Below are 22,336 nucleotides of genomic sequence, written 5' to 3'. Positions count from 1 at the left end.
TGACAATCCAAATGGCACACAAAACTTTGTGCGAGGTTTATGACTGATACTCATGTCACTAACTCAGGAGTCTAAGTAAGGATTTGGAATCATAACAGTCACCATTTTATTTTAAAATACTTTGAAAATGCTTTCTAGTTTTACATACCAAAGCAATATGAACAGTGAATTCCACACCAATGCCAACAGAAGCAACCAGGATAACCACAGGCACTGCACTCAGCTTTATTCCAATTAGACCCATCATGCCAAACAGCTCCACAGTCATCAGAGCCAGCACCACCACCTAGATGATTTCAAACAGCCGTTAGTAACTTCTCATACTCTAGACAAACGAAGAGGAAGGATATTTCAGAACAACATGGGGACTATAAAATATATCCCTCAGATCAGTCCTTTTCTTATCCCCAAAGACAAGCCATTTTTCCATGTTTCATTGTGTTCAATGGCAATGACCCTCTAAAGAGTCAGTTTAAATTATTATCCCAAGAACCAGTTAACAGATCAAGCATTGCTTTTCTATTGGTAACAATTTATCAATGTGCTTTGAAAAATATTTTTTTTCTTCCTTCTCATGGATACCCACTGGAAGATAAATTTCACCTGTTTCTCTGACAATCCTTCTAGAAAAAATAACTTTCAAATAACTGCATTGGAATTCTTTTTGTAGTACTCCAAATATAAGTGAGGATGACTCCAGAGTAGGTTTAAAGCCCAGAAGAAAGTGAATGTCATAATTAGTTGATGAGTCTCAGGTTACAGAGGGCCTTTGAGCTTTAAAGATACTTGGAGGGATTGACAAGGACAACACAAATAGTTAAATCTAAGGGAAAGCTTTTATTTTTCTTTCATCTACCTTGTAAAAAATAATAAGGGAGGGGAGGAAATCCATGGGATCGACTTCAAAGTTTCTAAAGCCAAGCAGGAAAAAAGAGACAAACTTATAAAAGCAATGGTGGACTCTGAAAATAAACCACCTTTCCAAGGGAAAAAAGTATGCACTATAATAAATGATTTTATAAGCTAATGAATCAAGAAAAATAACATAAATTCCTTGATTAAGTGCTATGAAAAATATTCTAGACTAAACATTTACCTTTTAACATACTTGCCATATAAATGGATATTACAAAAACTAGTAACTGTTTTACACTTTTCTATGTCTGGCATTTTATAAACCATACAACAGTTCATGGAATTTAAACATAGGAACATCATCATCCAATTTAACTTGAATGTTTACTATGAGGCTTATGGTGCCTTGCAGAAAGCATGGAAGAGTATTCTCTTCCATTTATAATTTTATAACTCTTTCTCCTCAATAGCCCAGTTACACTTTCAGTGTGTACTGTACAACCTAACCATTTCAGTCTTTCCAGAAAGACTGCATTCAGAAATCAGTGGGCAAATTTACAGGCAAGTTAGTCACAAGCAACTGCCTTGAAAAATAACATTGTCTGATAAAAGGGAGGAAGGAAAAACTAAATGGAAATAACTTTAATATTTAATAACGTTCCTAATTTTTCTCTGTGTCTTTATTTCTCATGTTAATGTGCATCTGAACAAGGGCAAAAGTTCACATATACTTATAAGAAACATTTAAAGCTGCAAAAAGGTGGCCAAAGGATTAAGGTTATTAAGGTTTGTACCTTTAGCATGAACTCTACCCCCTCAAGTTGAATAAATATATAATGAATGATGCAATATACATACCCCACCAGAGGCCCAGACATAAACAAAACCTTCCTGACTACAGCAAGGGCTATGCTGAAAGGAATAGGACGAGAGGAAATGGCCTCAAGTTGCGCCAGGGGAGGTTTAGATTGGACGTGAGGAAAAATTTCTTTACTGAAAGAGTGGTTAAACATTGGAACAGGCTGCCCAGGGAAGTGGTGGAGTCCCCATCCCTGGAGGTATTTAAAAGACGTGTAGATGAGGCGCTTAGGGACATGGTTTAGTGGGCATGGTGGTGTTGGGTTGACGGTTGGACTCGATGATCTTAGAGGTCTTTTCCAACCTTAATGATTCTATGATTCTATGATTCTGTGAATTTGACTTCAACAAAGACCCTTATAATAAACTTACAATGATGCCAGACGTCCAAGGGTTCAGGAGGAAGAGGGCACACACCAGAAACGTGCAAGCCAAAACCACACTAATGGATAAGAGGAGCCAGTGACGAAGCCCAATATACTGCTCCCAAAATAGAAATGGGTAACCATTTGGGTAGCTGGCAATCCCCAGGCCGGCATAGTTATTACAGATAGCTCTCACTTTCTTGATAGCTTCCACAAAGTCAGAAGTTTCACGCAATCCATTGAGGTAGAAAGGAAACTGAGCATATTCTATGGGCTCAGCTGCTGGAACTAGGAAAAGGATAGCAATGTTTTAACGTGTTTGGGAAGAAGGAGATACACAGAGAGCATGATTAACAAGACACTTGTTCTCTATAGCAAAATGCTTAAAGGTGTTGAATTTAAATTTTGCATCTTTGGAACAACTGACACTTTAAAAACTCTAAATACAGGAGATTACTATATTTGGGATGAACACAGACTGTATCAAGTCCCCAAACAATTCTATATAATTTAACAACTACAGGTATATTTCAATATATGTATTTAATCTTCGCCAGCCTTTTACTGAATACCTGCCCTAGGGTTCGGATACATTGAAGCACAGCTAGCTTGTTACCCAAGCACATTTTCAAGAGCACCAGTCCTCCCCACATGTCCTCTCCCATTCCCCACTGGTGTCCAACTAGCAATCCTCCCAATAAATTCAAAGCTGAAGCAAAGCAAGGCAAAACAGCATTACTGCTCAGAATGCAAAACAGTGAACAGCACAGAGTGGGAGGGACAGAAGGAGAACACCCACTCACACACACTGTTCCCCTAAATAGCTCTTGTACCATATTGGTGTTGGTAGCTTATACATATGAGCTAACTTGATAAAATTTCCTTACATATTAAAAATTGAGGATAAACATGATGTAATCTCAGTGATGAAATTCAGGAATTTCATGCAATCTCCAGGTTTCTCTCACATACTGAACTATCAGGTGACATTAAAAAGCAATGCTTATAATAAGTTTTTAGAGCTTTGCTAGAAACTGTTATAAAACTCATTTTTCAACATGATAAAACCCTTCAGTGGTGCCACATTACACTAGATTCCACAACTGCATTTGTCTCCTGAGGCTACAGAGCAACACAATATATTGTTCTGTTTATGCTTCTGAGCCCTATACAGCATCACCCAACTAGAGTTACTAGGTCTTGAAGGAAGGAGTGAGAGCACCTATATAAACTGTAAGACATCAAGATGAAATGTTACTTACTTCTCAGCCTTGTTTCTGGCATATAGTCTGCTTTGTCATGGACCCATTCTGGGCGGTGAGGCCGGATGTTGGCTTGTGAGGCAGCATAGGCCACAGGGTCATTGCTAACCCAGGCTGTCAGGTAGACGTAGAAAGCATTTGGGTTAATGATTCCATCTGCATCCACCAAACGCTGTTTAGTCAGCTGCAAAATGGAAAGATTAGAAGCCATTCAGAATGAGTTTTGCTTTCAGGGCTCTTGCTGCAAAGCTTATGACAAAAAGCCTAGAGATGTGACACACACATATAGGAAGGGGGAAAGAAAAAGACAAACAGCATGAACTTTTACTTGAAGTGACTTTACCAGCAAACTATTGTTTGACAATGAAGAAAAATCTAAATAACTACAGTGACAGTGGAAAGTGGTTATTTATAAACTAATATTTATATAATATTTATAATAACCACTAAATCAGCAGATGGTTCCAGAATAGACTGAACCAATTAAATCTGAATTCCAAAAGACTGTCTGTAGCCGAGGGTGAAAACCAACCGAATTGGAGAAATATATTTTAAAGAAAGGGGAAAAAAACTTGCCAAGAGTCCCTATACATGCCTGTGTGCAGTTAACCTCTGTTGTTAACATTGAAGGAAATGCCACCCAGTAAATGGAGGAGAGCTATAAAAATAAAACAACATCTGTATAAATTTTTCTAACACTTTGTCCTGGTTTCCGCTGGGATAGAGTTAATTTTCCTCCTAGTAGCTGATATAGTGCTGTGTTTTGGATTATTTAGCATGAGAATAAAGTGATAACACACTGATGTTTTAGTTGTTGCTAAGCAGTGTTTATACTAAGTCAAGGACTTTTCAGCTTCCCATGCTCTGCCAGCGAGGAGGTGCACAAGAAGCTGGGAGGGGGCACAGCCAGGACAGCTGACCCAAACTGGCCAAAGGGATATTCCATACCATGGGACGTCATGCTCAGTATATAAACTGGGGGAGTTGGTCGGGGGGCAGCGATCGCTGCTCGGGGACTGGCTGGGTGTTGGTCGGCGGGTGGTGAGCGGTTGCATCACTTATTTTTCCTGGGTTTTGTTTCTCTCTCTCTTTTTGTTGTTTTCCTTTTCATTACAATTTATTATTATTATTATTATTAAATTGTATTTTATTTCAATCATTAAACTGTTTTTATCTCAACCCACGAGTTTTCTTACTTTTACCCTTCCGATTCTCTCCCCCATCCCACCGGGGGGGGGGGGGGAGGGTGAGCGAGCAGCTGTGTGGTGCTTGGTTGCCGACTGGGGTTAAACCACAACACACTTGTTTCCTATGACCTATATATTTCAGAAAATGCCCAGTGCCAAAAAAAGCAGACAAGTGCACTGTGTTATTTGGGTCACTGTTGGCAAATGTATCTGTGGGGTAAACAGCAGTGGTACACTTCTAGGGTTCTGCAGCCAAATACTGCACAGCTAGAGCTCTGACAGAGGACCCTCTGGATTAAAAGTATTACTGGTTTTTTTTTTGTTTTGCTTTGTTTATTTAAAATTCTGGCTTGGCTCCAGTTTCAGGTCTTTTTAATGAAATGAAGAACAGTGACAGCAGTTAAAAAAAATAAAAAAAAGCAAAAAAAGGATCTGGATTCAATTAATCCACAGGATATGCAACAACTGCATGTCTTCAAGCTGTCTTTGGAATTGCATAGTACAGCACTCAGCCCTTGTGGGTGCACTGCACTTTTCTCCCTCCCAGGCACAGAAAATTGTATCAGCAGCTGTAGTCCAATCACATTTATGCCGCAGTGTATGTGGTACACACTGCTAAACAAAATCTCACTGAAGGGTTTTCTCTTTGGCTCCCTACCTTTGCTAAATTCATAGCTGAAGCATCATGCAAACCTGACAGCATGCTGCATGTTGCCATATAGCAATGTGTTTTACACACCATAGTAACTGAACAATGTAATCCATAAATCTGTCACCTTTAATGCCAGCAAAAAAAGAAAATAAGCAGATCTGCCGAGAAGCTCACTAGAGAGACTATTTTCTGCCTGAAAGCACAAAGAGTCAATGATGATTCTAGCAGAGGAGAAGCTAGGTTCCTGCAGAATTTTTTCTTAAGAGGTTTAAAATCAAATTTTGGCATAAGGAGTCAAACCCAACGTGTTTCACCTACCTATGTGATAATAAAAAGCAGCAAATGCAGTCATATGCTGTGATAACCTTATGAAAGAAGCTCAGATGTATTTGATTTAGGCAGCTCAACCAACTGTCATTTTCAGTTCTACTACAGTATATCTATATTTAGTAATGACAGTACAATAATATTGTACAGCATATAGTTATTTCAGTCCCCTTCCATTCACTATCATTTGTAAACATCTTTCTTTAAAATGTGTGTTTTGAATAAATTGGTAGGAACTAACCAAATAATTGCAAACACTAGATTCAAAGCCACAGCAGAAGGCTGAGCAAAGGTCATCCCTATAAACAAATCTGATTCAAATCAGGAATGATGCCACTTAGGGCAACAAGGCTAACATTGGCTGTATGTCTGGCATAGGATCAGGCTCCATCTACCTATGGATGCAGAGTAGCATCTTCCACACCAATTGTAGTGGAAACTGCGTGTGTGTGTATGAGACAGGAACAGCATTTAACGCATGCCAGAAAATAATCACCAAGGACAGGCATTCCTGGTGTTGATTTTAAATACTTCTCAACACAGGCCAGACTGCAGCTAACATGTAGCTCAAGCAAAGACAGTGAGGCTACGCAATTAGGTACAACTCAGGAATTTCAATTCATCAAGATGAAAAAAGAGGCTATGGCATGCTCCTTGCATCTCCCCCAACTCCTGACGGATTGTTCATTCCTGTATAAACCAGTATGGACTCTGATACAGTACCTGGCTGATGTCAATGGGCTTTGCTCGGTTGCCTGTTTGCACCAAGAGTTTGTAAGCCAGAATAGCATCATCGGATCCATTTTTATAATTGTTGTAAGTGATTTTCCCAGCTTCCCAGTCACTGTCAAATGCATGCTGAAGTCCTAAAGAGTTGAGGAAGGTGTGAGGAAGATAGAACAAGCAGACAAGAAATCAATATTTGAAACAAATTTCAGTAGGAAGAAACATAACAATGATTCTTTTTAATATAAACTGTGACTATTTATAGCTGAAGCAGGAAGAAAATTATCCATCTACTGCCTCCTAAATTTGGGCTCTCTGCCTCACGGTCAGTGTGTGGGAAGGTAAAAGTACCAGTTGCACGTCCAGTACTTCCCCCAAAGAAAGGCAGGAGAAGCAAGAAGGTGCAAAGGAAAAGCCTCAAGACTCTTCCCACGTTGCTGACCAGTAAAAGTGAGCTAGCTAAAGGGAGATGCAGTCTGCACTGGAATAATCAGTTTCCCCTCAAGGCAAAAGGGAGAGTGGGGATGGGATTAGGACCCTCAGGTCCCCTGTCCTTCTCAGAGCCATTCCTGAGTTCGCATAGCCTCACCACTACCTCAGCGCAAGGCTGGATGTGAGAGCGCAACCTAGCACTCTGCTTGTACACTTATGCAGTGAAGAGTCAAAGGTGTCTAGAATAAAAAGCGTTTTTCTTCATGAACTACAGTTCCAGAGTCACCTCACTCAAATTCTTCCCTCCTCCCTTAGAAAACTGCCTCCCAGGTTATCCTACAAAATCGTACCCACTTGTAAAGCCAACAGGTTGAGAACAAAGCGATGAAATAAGCCTGCCAAACATGCTATGTGCAGCCCTTCAGCACCTGCCCAGAAAGAGGATGATTTAACAATAGATATTCTGACATGATTGAAGGGACTTCAAAGCCCCCTTTAAGAAAATGCTGTTTGTTGGTGCCCTTGGAGTGGGGAAAATATTATTTAGGAAGTGTGAAGCCACTCTCGATTATCTTTGAATGATCATGGAGATTGGGAGGAGCGCCTGAGGACTGGAGGAAAGCAAATGTCACCCCCATCTTCAAGAAAGGCAAGAAGGAGGACCCAGAGAACTACAGGCCAGACAGCCTCACCTTGATCCCTGGGAAGGTGATGGAACAGCTAATTCTGGGAACCATTCCAGGCACATGAAGGACAAGAAGGTAATCGGGAGCAGTCAGCATGGCTTCACAAAGGGGAAGTCATGCTTGACCAACCTGATAACCTTCTACAATGAAATGACTGGCTTGGTAGATGAGGGGAGATATTGTCTACCTTGACTTGAGAAAGGCTTTTGACACTGTCTCCCATAAGATCGTCATAGAGAAGCTGATGAAGTATGGGCTGGATGAGCAGAAAATAAGGTGGGTTGGAAACCGGCTAAATGGTCGGGCCCAGAGGGTAGTGATCAGTGGCACGAAGTCTAGTTGGAGGCCAGTAACTAGTGGTATACCCCAGGGGTCAATACTGGGTCTGATCCTGTTCAACATCTTCATTAATGATCTGGAGGATGGGGCAGAGTGTACCCTCAGCAAGTTTGCTGATGACACAAAACTGGGAGGAGTGGCTGATAGGCCAGAGGCTTGTGTTGCCATCCAGAAGGACCTGGACAGGCTGGAGAAATGGGCAGGCAGGAGCCTCGTGCAGTTCGACAAAGAGGAAGTGCCAAGTCCTGCACCTGGAGAGGAACAACCCGATGCACCAGCACATGCTGGGGGCTGCCCAGCTGGAAAGCAGCTTGGCAGAAAAGGACCTGGGGGCCCTGGTGGACACCAAGTTGAACATGAGCCAACAACATGCCCTTGCCACAAAGAAGGCTAATGGTATCCTGGGTTGCATTAGGCAAAGTACTGCCAGCAGGTCGAGGGAGGTGATCCTTCCCCTCTACTCAGCACTGGTGAGGCCACACCTGGAATGCCGTGTACAGTTCTGGGCCCCCCAGTACAAGAGAGACATGGAGCTACTTGGAGAGAATCCAGCGCAGGGCCACAAAGATGTTTAAGGGACTGGAGCGCCTCACATATGAGGAAAGGCTGAGAGAGCTGGGACTGTTTAGCCTGGAGAAGAGAAGGCTCAGGGGGGATCTCATCAATGTATTTAAATACCTGAAGGGAGAAGAGAGGGTGCAAAGACGACGGAGCCAGTCTCTTTTCGGTGGTGCCCAGTGACAGGAGAAGAGGCAATGGGCACAAACTGAAACACAGGAGGTTCCATAAACAGGAGGTTCCATCTGAACATAAGGATACACTTTTCCACTGTGAGGGTGACTGAGCACTGGAACAGGTTGCCCAGAGAGGTTGTGGAGTCTCCATCCTTGGAGAAATTTAAAAGCCATCTGGACATGGTCCTGGGCAACTGGCTTGAGGTTGAGCAGGGGGGTTGGACCAGATGACTTCCAGAGGTCCCTTCCAATCTCAACCATTCTGTGATTCTGTGAAGTGCAGAAATACAAATCCATCCTTCCTGAATACAGCTCTACTCCATTTCAGTCTCTTAGAAAGTGGTTATGTGAACGCATTTGTGCTATCATAATAGTCATGTAAAAGATCACTTTGGGAGCTAAGAGGAGGCTGTTGAAGAAGAATGTAGGAAAAAAGGAGAGACCTTTAAAGGACAGCTTAAGAGGAGCAGACAAGTTGCTATGCTAGACAATATTTGGAGGCAGAACTTTCAGACTAATACCAAACTCCTGACACAGGGCTAAGCAGACACAGAATACCAAATATATGCATTTGCATGCAACATTACCAATTTGTGGTTGCAAGTTACATTTTACATTACTACAGTGTGTGGAAACTTAGCTCTTTCACTTCTTTTTCCCCCTCCAATGTATGCTACAGTTCTTACAAGTTCGATCATCCCTCAAATCCAGCGCTCTTATATATCTTTATTTCTCAGCTGGCTTAATCACTTTACACTTTGGGTCATTTTATTACTGGCCTTGTACACTGCTGAAACTGAAAGTCTGCAGAAAGAATATCAAGAAACCACTATCAGTTGTGCTTACTTTCTGAAGGATTTCAAAATTTCAGCAATAAAAATTCCCTATAACACTTTGAAATTATTAGCAGAGTAACTGATTTAAAAGCAAACAATATTTTTATTATAAACTGTTCACACTAATGATTTTAAAAGCCCTTCAATCTGTTTTAAAGATAGCTGTAATTAATGAAATGTTTCTGGGCAGAAAGATAAAAGTTACTTGTTGACCCCTTTCTGCAGAGAAATTATACAAACTAAGGCAATTTTTTAAATGTTATATAGAAGAATGTAAAATCCTCCAAAAATATGTTGGATGCTGGAATGGGTGTGAGGAAGGAATTCCTACTGACCCATGTGAACAGCTGGCACTGTGAAACACGAGATAAGATTACCCTTTGCAAAAACAAGCTTAATTAAAAGCCATCAGGGAATTTAAGCTACCTCATTTACATTCAGTCACTTACAAAAATAATGTTAACATTTCCAGTTTAAATGAATGATTAATGTTAACTATCTTCTGTTGCATTTTCAGATAATAGAAAACATTAACATGATTTGATACCAGGAAGCAAAATACAAGTGAGCCTCTGAAAAAAGAGGTGCGTTAGGCTGAAAGCACTCCAGATACTGGCAGTTATGTGCATGTTTTCTAAGAATCATTGGCTGCATTGGCCATCTGTAAACAGTTAAGGTTAAAATTTATAGTCTCAGTAGGTCAGCATACTTTATTTTGCTGTTTGCAAAAGCTTCCTGAAGATTCTTCCAACAGAGAGACAGAGGTAGGACAGAAGTATTTCTGGGCAGGATGCGTTTGCTCACAAGAGAGAACTGTTAAATTTGCTGAGATGTAACGTTACTATTTATTTTAAATACAAAAGAATTACTTGCCTCAACATGAATAATTATAGTATCATGCCTTTAATAAGCCCACTTTAATATAATTATCATCATACTACCTATAACACCCCCCTCCCAGTTACAGTTCAGCACAGAAAAAGTAGCACCATAGAAAGAGCGTGGATACTTGATTGGAAGTCTAGAATGTGTAGTAATCTCCCAATCCAATAAAATGCCTAAGCCCCACTGAACTTTCTTCATGCCAGCAGTCCCAGCTGAAGCCAACAGGATCGCTTGTGCTGAAAGTTAAGCCTGTGCCAAAATACATTGCTGGACCAGGGCTTTTCATTTACTGTTCTCAAGACACTCAGCAAACATTTATCTTCCCAAGAAACTGGGCCATATTTGGCCATTAATTATAAAGCAGAACTCCTCATTAACCACTTAGAAATTAATGACATGAGATGACCTCTCATGGATACAATCTTTTAAAGCTCCAAAACTGCTTTATTGGGGAGTAAACTTAGCCACAAAGAATTTAAGTGAACTGTTAGAGAAACAGTGAATTGATGTCCGAGTTTGGATCAGAACCTAGGCATTTTCCCTCCTGCTAGCATGCTTTAAACCATGTGACCGTATTGGAAGAGGAGAGCATTACTACAGTGAATAATTGCTTGCTACTGTAGAATCAAAAAGAAAAGTTCATGCAATTCTCTCTTACCTTGCAGCCAGTCTCGAAAGTAGTGCAACCACATTTTGGGAAGCTGCTTATCCTCTTCCAACAAAACATATGTCACATTACTGAAACTTTTGTGAAGTTCATAAAGTAAGTGCTGGACATTGGGATAGTCTGCTTTCTGTGTCACTATATACATGTTGTAGAAAGAGAAATACTTGAATTGTGCTGCAATAAAGTCATATTCCTGGGTTTCTCGTGGTACAATGTCTGTGAGATTCAGTCCATCTCTAGCCTGGGTAGTTCCATAAAGGCTGAGCCCAAGTAAACCCAGAAAAAGAAAAATAACCACAATCTGCAACAGAAAATGGAAATGCATTTGGTTTTATGTTCCTAAAGAAATTAATAACTCATAATGGCACACAGAACCAGGTTCAAAATTAATACCCATCACTATACTTTTAAGCTTTTATATATTTATGCACACACACACACTACAAGGCCAAACTAATTTGTGTTTTAGTGAAGGAGCTCTAGATCATGAACAGGAAATTTATATGGTGATGAAGTTAAAAAGTAGATTTAGTTTCACTGTTCATGAGCTTAGGTTACTGAAAGTCACCAAAACCTTCACTCATAACTTACATTTGAAAAGTATGTCACTACAGCACTACCAAGATAAAACTTTTAAAGTATGAAATTAGGTGTAAAATTATTAAGAATTGTAATTCCAAAATAATTCTATTTATTCCTGATATTTAATACTATTGTCAGCATAATTTTCCTACTGGGCAAGGCAGAATATTTTTGAAAAACAGGTAAATAGTTTTCTGATTACCTTAGCTTTTGGTTTTAGCAGGAATGGAGCATAATGCTTTTCTGCAAAAGATGAGAGTGTCCATTTAGTACAGGGTGGCTCAAGGCAATGCATACTGGAGTCTGAGAATTGGGAAAGCAAATCTCTTGTCGAGCTTGTGCTTTCTGGGCTCTGGCAGCTGAGATTATCTTGCGTCACTGCCACTGGCTGCACAGATATTGCTGAGCAAGGCTCTGCTGTAGTGTAGTACACCTGTGCATGAGGATTGTATTCTGTGCGCAACTGCACTGTAGACTGCACTGTAATCTGAGTTTCATGTGCAAAACTGTGACTGATGTATGGGGGTGGAGGACTGTAGCAAGTATTATCACTGTTTTCCACATATGCTTGAGGCTCAATCTGAATCACTCTAGTGGCACACGGACTGCAAGAGAAGAGAAAAACATCTGTTCACATTTAGATAGGTCTTTATTTTAATCAGGCTAGATAGGATAATCTGCTTCCATCTGAGACTGCTTCTACTACTATTAAATTGTTTATGTTAATTAAGCATAATGTTTTGATGAGGATTTCCTTCTGCACTTTTAGGAAATATTTCCTAGATATGGTTTAAAGTGTAGGCCTCTGAGCCTGTTTCTGCACGTTTCCTGTGCCCAAGAAAGAAGGAACCAGCATTTGTCTGAAGACACTGGCATCCACTCACATCACTCTATTAATTACACACACTAATCAGATCAATAGCCAGGTAGTTGCACAGAGTCTGAATGCATGATATGTGTGTGTGAGTTTACATCTACATGACCATGCTGAGAATTAAACTATTTAGAAGATCAAAATGTAAATGCATGACATGCTGCTTTCTTCTGTTTAGAACTATTAAAGTAACTGTTAAATAATATTTGGGCTTTCTGGATAAGATCTCAGACTTTTGGGAGGCAGGTTGAAACCACTTGCCATACACTGACTGCATGTTTTAAAATTGAAGTAAACATATACAAGGATTAATTCCCAGGAAGGATGGGCAACATGAAGAGACAAAATTACAGAAGCATTTTTTTAAGCATTCCCTTTATTGTAGTCTATGCAAGAACATAACGGATTGTCGTGGTTTAACCTCAGTCAGCAACTGAGCACCACGCAGCCGCTCGCTCACTCCCCCCCGCACCCTGGTGGGATGGGGGAGAGAATTGGAAGAGCACAAGTGAGAAAAACTCGTGGGTTGAGATAAAAACAGTTTAATAATTGAAATAAAATGATAATAATATAATAATAATAATAATAATAATACACAAAGCAAGTGATGCACAGTACAACTGCTCACCACCCGCCGACCGAGGCCCAGTCAGTCCCCGAGCAGCAGCCCCCCCCGGCCAGCTTTCCCCAGTTTATGTACTGAGCATGACGTCACATGGTATGGAATGTCCCTTTGGCCAGTTTGGCTGTGCCCCCTCCCAGCTTCTTGGGCACCTCCAGCCTTCTCAGTCGGTAGAGCATGGGAAGCTGAAAAGTCCTTGGCTAGTGTAAGCACTACCTAGCAACAACTAAAACATGGGTGTGTTATCAACTTTGTTCTCATCCTAAATCCAAAACACAGCACTGTACCAGCTACTAGGAAGGAAATTAACTCTATCCCTGCCAAAACCAGGACACAGGTACCTAGTTTATTAAAAAAAAAATGTCATAAACAAGCCTCCTTCAGTAAATAAAAACAAATTGCTGATAGAAAATAGTATCAGAGATTTTTCACCAAGTGGAAAAATCCTACAAAAAGGAAGAAAATGTTGCCTACCTAAACAAAGCAAGCTCTTATTAACTGAATTTCTTCATATGTACATGGGCCCAAATTCTGATTCACATTTGGTACAACTTTAGATGGGGGAATAAATGGAAGGTCTGACTGCCCTGTACTTCTGAGAATCAGGGCTCCAAAATTCAAGCACATTAGACCATCCAGTGAAACTATGGCTGAATCAGAAACAGAAAGCAGGAGTCCTGGCTTGTGATCAACTCCCTGTTCTAACGACTCCCTCAAAAACAAATTTAGGAAAGCACTTTCTCTCTTTGACATCGAAGTTAAAAAGGTCAAACTGTGTCTGCTCCTACGTGGGTGTGAAAGGCTAAGAGGACACAAGGGGGGTTCTCTACATCCTGGTTATGACATGCATGTGAGAGTACACGTATAGAAATGCAGCTTATCCTCTTCATTGCAGGCAAAAGCAAAAACTAATGTAGAAAATATGCTTTATCTCTAAGCGGTGGCTCCGCTGATGACAGTAGCTTCCTCCTAGCCTGCCCCTGCCCTCAGAGATGGATGTGTATTAGGTAAGAGTGTGCATACTATCATTCTAAATTACTATTGGAGCCACAACAGAAAGTTTATCAATCACTATCTTGCAATGGTACTGATCATTCTGAATTCCTCATAGTCCTATGAAAAACTGGGCTAAAGGGAAGTAATTTTATAGTTTTTGCATTATTTTTATGCATTTAAGTTTCAAGGCATAAAAAGCATAAAAATTAGCACATAGTGATTAAGTATAACTAAGGCTTCTGAGTACCCCAAGTTATTTACAGTCTTCCATAAGAGACTGGAATTAAGTCTTCCAAGGTTACCCAATACCAGCACTGGACACACTGCAGTACCCCATAAAATTCTAAAAATACAGATATTACTAAAGCATGGATCTTTTACATGCTTCCAGAAAGTTGTCCTCCAATGGTTAAAATGTATGTATGTATGAATAAAGGAAAAAGTGTGTGTGTGTGAAATACCTTTTAACTTTTCCCCTCAGTCAGATAAAAAAACAAGGTAGCAAATGTAATTCAGTCACTAGCAATAAAACCATGACAATAACATACTGATCCTGCTGCTGTCCTGCTGCAATGAAGAACTCCCACTCCTGACAAGGGGTGGTAGCACTGATTGGTGATCACAAAAAGGATGCACCTCATATACTGTAATTCTATCACACATTCTCACCTTGTAAAACAGCAGAATATATCCAGTCTCCTGTCTTCCCGACGATAAAGGTCCATGCTCAGGATAGCAGGAAAAATCAGCAAAACCATAGCAAAGTTGAATACCACCACAACTGCTGCCTAGAGATCAATCATAAGATAGGCAAAGTCATTACTAAGCTTCATTTAGGGCATTGGCTTTACAAAGCATAAAGCCTCCTTTCAATTCTCACCCATCCACCCATTTATCATGTTTACTCATCAGACCCTTTCAAGCTTCTCCCTGAGGGAACTGGGAAGTATATTTTTACATTCCAGTTTCATTATGGTAGACCTACTGTAGTTAATTAATTTCTTTTAATATTAACCTTCATATTATTTTAATATCTCTATACCTAGAGATGTGGTGGCACCAAGATTTTTAAAATGGAAAAAACAGTGTCATCAATAAATTACACTTTTATATGAGATTCTGCCCTATTTAGAGTCTCACAGTACAAAAAGATGGAAGCAAAAGCAAACCTGGAACTAGGACTGAAGTTCTTACATTTAAGGGATCTGAAGTAATTTAAGTACCACAATAACATTAAAGCACATTATTAAATCAGTAATGAAATAAAGGTTTAATTCAATTTTAATGAAACTGCTCTATTTAGTAAAACACTATGCATTTGATGTACTTAAAGTCTAGCAAAAAAGAGTAACATTTTGGGATTATCTGTTGAACTCTCCTGCTTGTGTTTAACAGAACTTGATTAATGAGCCAGTCTACCAAAATGAGTCTTAAATTGGAACAAGAATAGTCAAGTTAATTTGCAAAGTGATCGTTATTTAAAGAAAAACAACAACCCCCACTTCAAACCATAACCCTTTCCTACACAGGGATTCCCAGAGAATCTCTATAAATATATGTGGTGCAGCATCTATCATTATTGTTAATGGTATTTATTTGCAATAAAACATAGCTAAGATCACTAGCCTTACAAAGGGAAAACTTGGGCACAAATAAGTTTGGAAGATAGTAGTAGAATAGTAGAGATAAGGATAAGTCATTGAGGAATTTTATTTTTTTTCCCCAAAAAACTGGAAAAAAATAGTTGAGCCATCAACAGATAAAATAAAAGGAAACCCTTATATTTTACTCATTATATAATCAGTAGGCATCTCTATAGTAGCCCAGTTTCAGGCTGAGGAAAGCATGTAAATTATCAAGTGCCTCCACCTGTAACTTCTGAAGTAAACACCACTTGGGTTCAAACAGTCAAAAAAAGGACTAAAATTGGATTACACAAACACAGGATTAAGTGCCTGACCCAATGCAAATGAGCCCTCCTTTTTCCAACACAGATCAATGGCTGCTTTTGATGTTGAAAATCAGCCCTTAAAATTGGCAACTCAAAAGATGAGACATCCAAAATTCATGTTTTAAAAATGCTCAACTTATATGACCCTAAATAATGCAATTTTGTATTTTTGTGTCTCTTATCTGTGAAAATCAAATTAGTAACCTCCTGAATGATTTTTAGGGTTTTGAAACTGTAAAGTATAATAAAAAGACTAGTTCTTGTTTTTACTTTTCTGAGAATGACAGAATCAGTTATGTATGTAAACATTTTATAGCTATTTCAATCATAAATATATTGTACACAAAAGTGGTTCCTACTGATGTTTCTCTTTTGTTGTCTCCAGCCTGCTTAAAGTAAGGTTTTGGTCCTGCTGATTGGCTGGAGACATAACTACTAAAATAGATTATCTAGTGTTTAAAGCCTAATTAGCATTTAATCATTACTTTAATCTTTGAGAGAAAAGATCCCATGACCATTTCATGTTTTATGAATATCGACACAGAAAGGTATGTAAGGTCATAGACAAGACTTCAAAATTAAGTGATTTCCTTTTGATCCTCTCTAGAATAGACTGAATCTGTCAGGAAAACAAATGGCTGCTGTTGCAAGCAAGGTGTTTGTTGCACCTAGTTCATACAACCGCTCTCTTATTGCTACTAAACCAGTAAAAATTGAATCACCCATAAATAATGAGTAATTAATTGTGTCTAATCAAGAGCTTCCATCAAGGATCAGCTATGAATTGCTGAGATTTGGAAAAATCAGCTGAGACCTGGTCTAAGGATTCTTATACCTCTCAGCACACCTGAAAAACTAACTGAAGTCCTCTACTTCTGCTCACTTCTATAAACACTTCCTGCCTTATCAGTTCTTTGTAGACCCCAGCGACCTTGAATTCCAAATGCTGCTAAACCCAAAAACTAACACTTAAATGCATGGCAGAGATGCCATTAGTTATATTTACATTTGATTTTTAAATGAGAATCGAAAGTATCCCAGCAACACATAGTAAATCTACCTATTAACATGGCATCTCTTTTTAGAGCAACTAGATTTTCCATTGCGCCATACTGATGTTGATGTACTGATCCTGCAAGTCAAATATTTCTAAACAAGCCTCTCTCTCACCCCATAAACTGATAAGGTGCAGTGTGCCTTCCAGTTCCTGCTGTACATCCCCAACTCCAGGGGCACTTGGAAGCGAGTGAGACAAGGGAAGGAGAAGTGGTTTGAGATTCAGATTAGCAAGGGGGGAAGGAAGAACTGTTGAGGAGTGACTGAATCTCTGACCTGATGCATCAGCCACCACCTTCCCTCCCCAATACTATTTAGAAGTCTGGTGGCCAGGAATGGGAACATATGAAAAAATGTGATCTTAATCTTGGCAATATCTGCAGTCTGTAATGGTGACATTGATTAGAAAAGCACCAACAAAAGTCTGTAGTAGTAGATCTCCCAATGTACAGGCAATCTGCTAGCAGCAGCTGAGCTGAGAGCAAGCAGAGGATTTTTGGGAACAGGCAGGGCATCTGCTTTCACCCTTTCAGAGAGGAATGGTCAAATGGGAGAGGAAAGGACCTCAGGCCTTTTCCTTGAAAAATCAATAAAGGTAAGATTAGTACTAGAGCAGGAAAAAACATGGGGCTTACTCAAAGGCATTAACTGAAGGAGTTCAGTGAAATGAGAACATCAGAGAGAAGTAAAAAAAAAAAAATCCATTAAGCAGACAAAACGATCACTTTCTGAGAAACATGCTCTGATTTTGCATTTTTTAATAATGCACAGCCTAAAATATTATTGCTGTTGCTGCAACTGTTAACTGAAACAGAAGAATGACAGTCTGTGCTGAAGGCAGCAAGGAAAAAGCGAGCCAGGATGATAGACTGGGGCCCTGACAAAGGTATGTGCTGCTATTTGCCATTCCTGGCAGCCCACCCAAGGAGAATGGGTGTGCTGTATAGCCAGAGGTGCTGAACAGATTAGGAGGTCTGTCAGGGAAACTTCCACCCTATGCTGCCTATCTGCAGCTCCCTCCTGATAACATACAGACTCAGATTTTCCCTGCCTCTTCTCCTTAGGTTTTATTTTTGCTTGTTAAATTCTCATATCAGAAGCAGGGAAAGCTAAAAGACTTGGGTAAGAGGAAGGGGACAAACCGCTTCAGCAGAGTAAGACAATGAGTGAGCTTAAAAACTTATATTCTTTCTCTCCCCAAACCTACCACCACCACCTTGGTAATCACTTTTATATTTAGGGAAAAAAGTTATAATTCCTACTGTGAGGAAAAAAAGTTACTGCTAAAACTTATTGCGCAAAGTTCCACCCTTATTCATTAGTGAGTCTATGCCATTCCTCTGCTGTTAGGGGAGGAAATTTCTGGGGCAAGCAAGAAGTTAGGTGAATTTTTATGAAGCTCTGTCTTCTCTTTCCAGGGCAGAATTTATTCCATAAGGGTGTCTGAATATTCTTTCTGAGGAAAGAATTCAGCCCAGTGGTACTTATACTCTGCCATGCCTCCTTCATTTATACTCAAAGGAAAATGCTATATTTAAGACATTCCTACAGCAAATTTCAAAAACTTTCAGGGGATTTCTTAGACAACCCCCTGATTTTAAGAAATACAACACATCTGAAAACTTAGGACCTACTCCTTCAAAGTCCTGAACACTCTCTTACAGATGATTCTTGTGACTGAGTACTTGGGATACATTCAGCATCTCAAAACCTAAAGCCCCTTAAATAAGGGGCTAATAAGATCAGTAAATGATAAAAAAAATGCAAACAGCAAAAAAGCTAAAATAGTCCTTTTCCCCATAAGGGAATTAATTAAAAAACCCAAAAAAACCTCACTTAAAGAAATGGAAAATGGTGATTTTTAAACTCAGCAAGAGCTAACCCACTTTGCTGAGTTAACCCTAGCAAATTCCTATGACAGCAGCAAACTTGCAGTGTTTAAGTTCCATAAAGTAACTGAACAATTCACAGGTATCAATGAACTGCATTAGCTGATGGAACAGAAGCTGAAAAAAGAAAGCACTAATATGCAAAACATTAGTTTCTAAGTAAAAGTTGGGCTTCCACATGCAAGGCTAGTCAGGAAACCATTTATTCTCCCTAGCAGCTGGGTTATTTTACAGATACTGGTCCACAAAAGTTATGGAAACTTTGACAGCTATTGTTGTGGTTTAACCTCAGCCAGCAACTGAGCACCACACAGACACTTGCTCACTCCCCACCCCTCCCCCGGTGGGATGGGGGAGAGAATCGGAAGAGTAGAAGTGAGAAAACTCGTGGGTTGAGATAAAAACAGTTTAATAATTGAAACAGAATAAAATAGTAATAATAATAATAATAATAATAATAATAATACACAAAGCAAGTGATGCACAATGCAATTGCTCACCACCCGCCGACCGATGCCCAGCCAGTCCCCGAGCAGCGGCCCCCCCGGCCAGCTTTCCCCAGTTTATGTACTGCGCATGACATCACATGGTATGGAATGTCCCTTTGGCCAGTTTGGCTGTGCCCCCTCCCAGCTTCTTGGGCACCTCCAGCCTTCTCAGTCGGCAGAGCATGGGAAGCTGAAAAGTCCTTGACTAGTGTAAGCACTACTTAGCAACAACTAAAACATTGGTGTGTTATCAACATTATTCTCATACTAAATCCAAAACACAGCACTGTACCAGCTACTAGGAAGGAAATTAACTCTATCCCAGCCGAAACCAGGACAGCTATCTTGCAATATCTTAAGGAAAGCAAATGAAGAGCAAAATAAGGTCAAGAACAATCCTTTTTTTAAGCCTATCTGTTAATAATTCACTATCTAGATGAGAAGGCAGCATCTGTGAAAAGTAAACTGCAGTATTTCATTGCTTTCTAAGTTTTGCTAGAAAGCTATCAAAGATGACAAGGAATTCCTGTTTAAACAAGCCTGAGTAAGAGGGACAGGGAGGAAGAAGACTGTGAATAAAGAAATCCAAATATACAGACCACCTGCCAAAATCTGCCATGGTTATCTGATTCTGAATGCTATGATTAAATGCATTACCTGGTTTTGATTATACCTCGTGAAGCTAGACAATGCAAATAATAGACGTTCCTTTCTAACAATAAGGGCTGTAATTTCAGTGGTTCCTAACTTATATACACAGATTGCTCTAGTACCAATAAATCCTCAGTATGGGTCTCTGGTTGGCCTTTCTGCACACTTTTCCATCACTTTTATATATATGAAGGGTTACTATGTGCGAGGAAAGACAGATTACAGATGCATCTGAGAAAAGATTGAGCCACTCAAACATTCATTTCTGGACACCCAAATGTACCTACACATAGATTCCATGTTAATCACTGCCTTAAAAATAACTTTGATCAGGATGTCATTCTGAATAATATCATCATGTTCATACATGGATATGTTGAAATCTCATCGGAAACTTTGTCTTTCGTTTTGCTTTTTGAAAGCACCATGCATTTGACAACATGGGCTTCCTTTTCTAGAACTTCTGCTGAGTCAGTTTACAGCAAGTCATAAGACATGGCAGCAGGCAAAAAACCAGACTTTTAAAAAAAGATAAATTTAATTTATACTCAAATTACAGTAACAATTACAGCTGTTGTCTCCACAGATATTACAAAGGCAACCTACCATGTTCTGATATGAAAAGTGAGAACAGGCTGAGCAAAATTTGATCAAAGAAAGCAGCACAGCAGTGTGACTAGGATAAAATGACCCATCCCTGTTGGGTTCTTATGAGGAGAGTGGCATTTAGGCTGAAGTAGCTTCTATAAAGCACGGTCACTGCAAAGCCAGACAAAGGGAAAATAGGACCTCTCTTCTGATTCCTAGTGAAGATCTCCAGTATCCTTTTTGCTGCTTAAGATATGTTAGATGTTTCAGTTTGGACCACAGATTATGGAATAGAATCATAGAATTATTTAGATTAGAAAAGACCCTTAAGATCATCAAGTCCAACCGTTAGCTTAACACTGCCAAGTCCACCACTAAACCATGTCCCTCAGCACCACATCTACACGTCTTTTAAATACCTCCAGGGATGGGGACTCAACCACTTCCCTGGGCAGCCTGTTCCAATGTTTAACCACTCTTTCAGTAAAGAAATTTTTCCTCACGTCCAATCTAAACCTCCCCTGGCGCAACTTGAGGCCATTTCCTCTTGCCCTGTTGCTTGTTACTTGGGAGAAGAGACCGACACCCACCTCGCTACAACCTCCTTTCAGGTAGTTGTAGAGTGCGATGAGGTCTCCCCTCAGCCTCCTTTTCTCCAGACTAAACAGTCCCAGTTCCCTCAGCCGCTCCTTATAAGACTTGTTCTCCAGACCCTTCACCAGCTTCGTTGCCCTTCTCTGGACACGCTCCAGCACCTCGACGTCCTTCTTGTAGTGCGGGGCCCAAAACTGAACACAGTAGTCGAGGTGCGGCCTCACCAGGGCCGAGTACAGGGGCACGATCACTTCCCTACTCCTGCTGGCCACACTATTTCTGATACAGGCCAGGATGCCATTGGCCTTCTTGGCCGCCTGGGCACACTGCCGGCTCATATTCAGCCGGCTGTCAACCAGCATCCCCAGGTCCTTTTCCGACAGGCAGCTTTCCAGCCACTCTTCCCCAAGCCTGTAGCGCTGCATGGGGTTGTTGTGACCCAAGTGCAGGACCCGGCACTTAGCCTTGTTGAATCTCATACAGTTGGCTTCGGCCCATCGATCCAGCCTGTCCAGATCCCTCTGTAGAGCCCTTCTGCCCTCAAGGAGATCAATGCTCCCGCCCAACTTGGTGTCACCTGCAGACTTCCTGAGGGAGCACTCCATCCCCTCGTCCAGATCATTGATAAAGATATTAAACAGAACTGGCCCCAATACTGAGCCCTGGGGAACACCGCTCGTGACCGGCCGCCAACTGGATTGAACTCCATTCACCACAACTCTCTGGGCCCGGCCGTCCAGCCAGTTTTTTTACCCAGCAAACAGCACACCCGTCCAAGCCATGAGCAGCCAGTTTCTCCAGGAGAATGCTGTGGGAGACAGTGTCAAAGGCTTTACTAAAGTCCAGGTAAACAACATCCACAGCCTTTCCCTCATCCACTAAACGGGTCACCTGGTCATAGAAGGAGATCAGGTTAGTCAAGCAGGACCTGCCTTTCATAAACCCATCCTGACTGGGCCTGATTACCTGGTTGTCCTGTACGTGCCATGTGATGGCACTCAAGATAATCTGCTCCATAACCTTCCCTGGCACCGAGGTCAGGCTGACAGGCCTGTAGTTCCCCGGATCCTCCTTCCGGCCCTTCTTGTAGATGGGCGTCACATTTGCTAACCTCCAGTCAACTGGGACCTTCCTGGTTAGCCAGGACTGCTGATAAAGGACTGAAAGTGGCTTGGTGAGCACTTCCGCCAGCTCCCTCAGTACCCTTGGGTGGATCCCATCCTGCCCCATAGAC

General features: G+C 40.6%; 1 protein-coding gene across 1 annotated transcript in view; it reads right to left on the bottom strand.

Annotated features, from left to right (window-relative positions):
• The window catches only part of LOC143172104 (protein patched homolog 1-like), a 98,574-nt gene that overhangs the window by 35,502 nt on the left and 40,736 nt on the right, over positions 1-22,336 (bottom strand). The window contains exons 13-19 of the mRNA XM_076361359.1: positions 14,555-14,673; positions 11,596-11,998; positions 10,803-11,112; positions 6,230-6,372; positions 3,341-3,524; positions 2,086-2,366; positions 149-286 (exon numbers count right to left, since the gene is read on the bottom strand). Coding sequence (XP_076217474.1) covers positions 149-286; positions 2,086-2,366; positions 3,341-3,524; positions 6,230-6,372; positions 10,803-11,112; positions 11,596-11,998; positions 14,555-14,673 — 1,578 coding nt within the window. The remainder of the gene's footprint in view (positions 1-148; positions 287-2,085; positions 2,367-3,340; positions 3,525-6,229; positions 6,373-10,802; positions 11,113-11,595; positions 11,999-14,554; positions 14,674-22,336) is intronic.

Source organism: Aptenodytes patagonicus, chromosome W (assembly GCF_965638725.1).
Source record: "Aptenodytes patagonicus chromosome W, bAptPat1.pri.cur, whole genome shotgun sequence".
NCBI lineage: Eukaryota > Metazoa > Chordata > Aves > Sphenisciformes > Spheniscidae > Aptenodytes > Aptenodytes patagonicus.
Note: the sequence above shows the minus strand (reverse complement) of the source record. Positions and strands in the feature narration are given on the sequence as shown.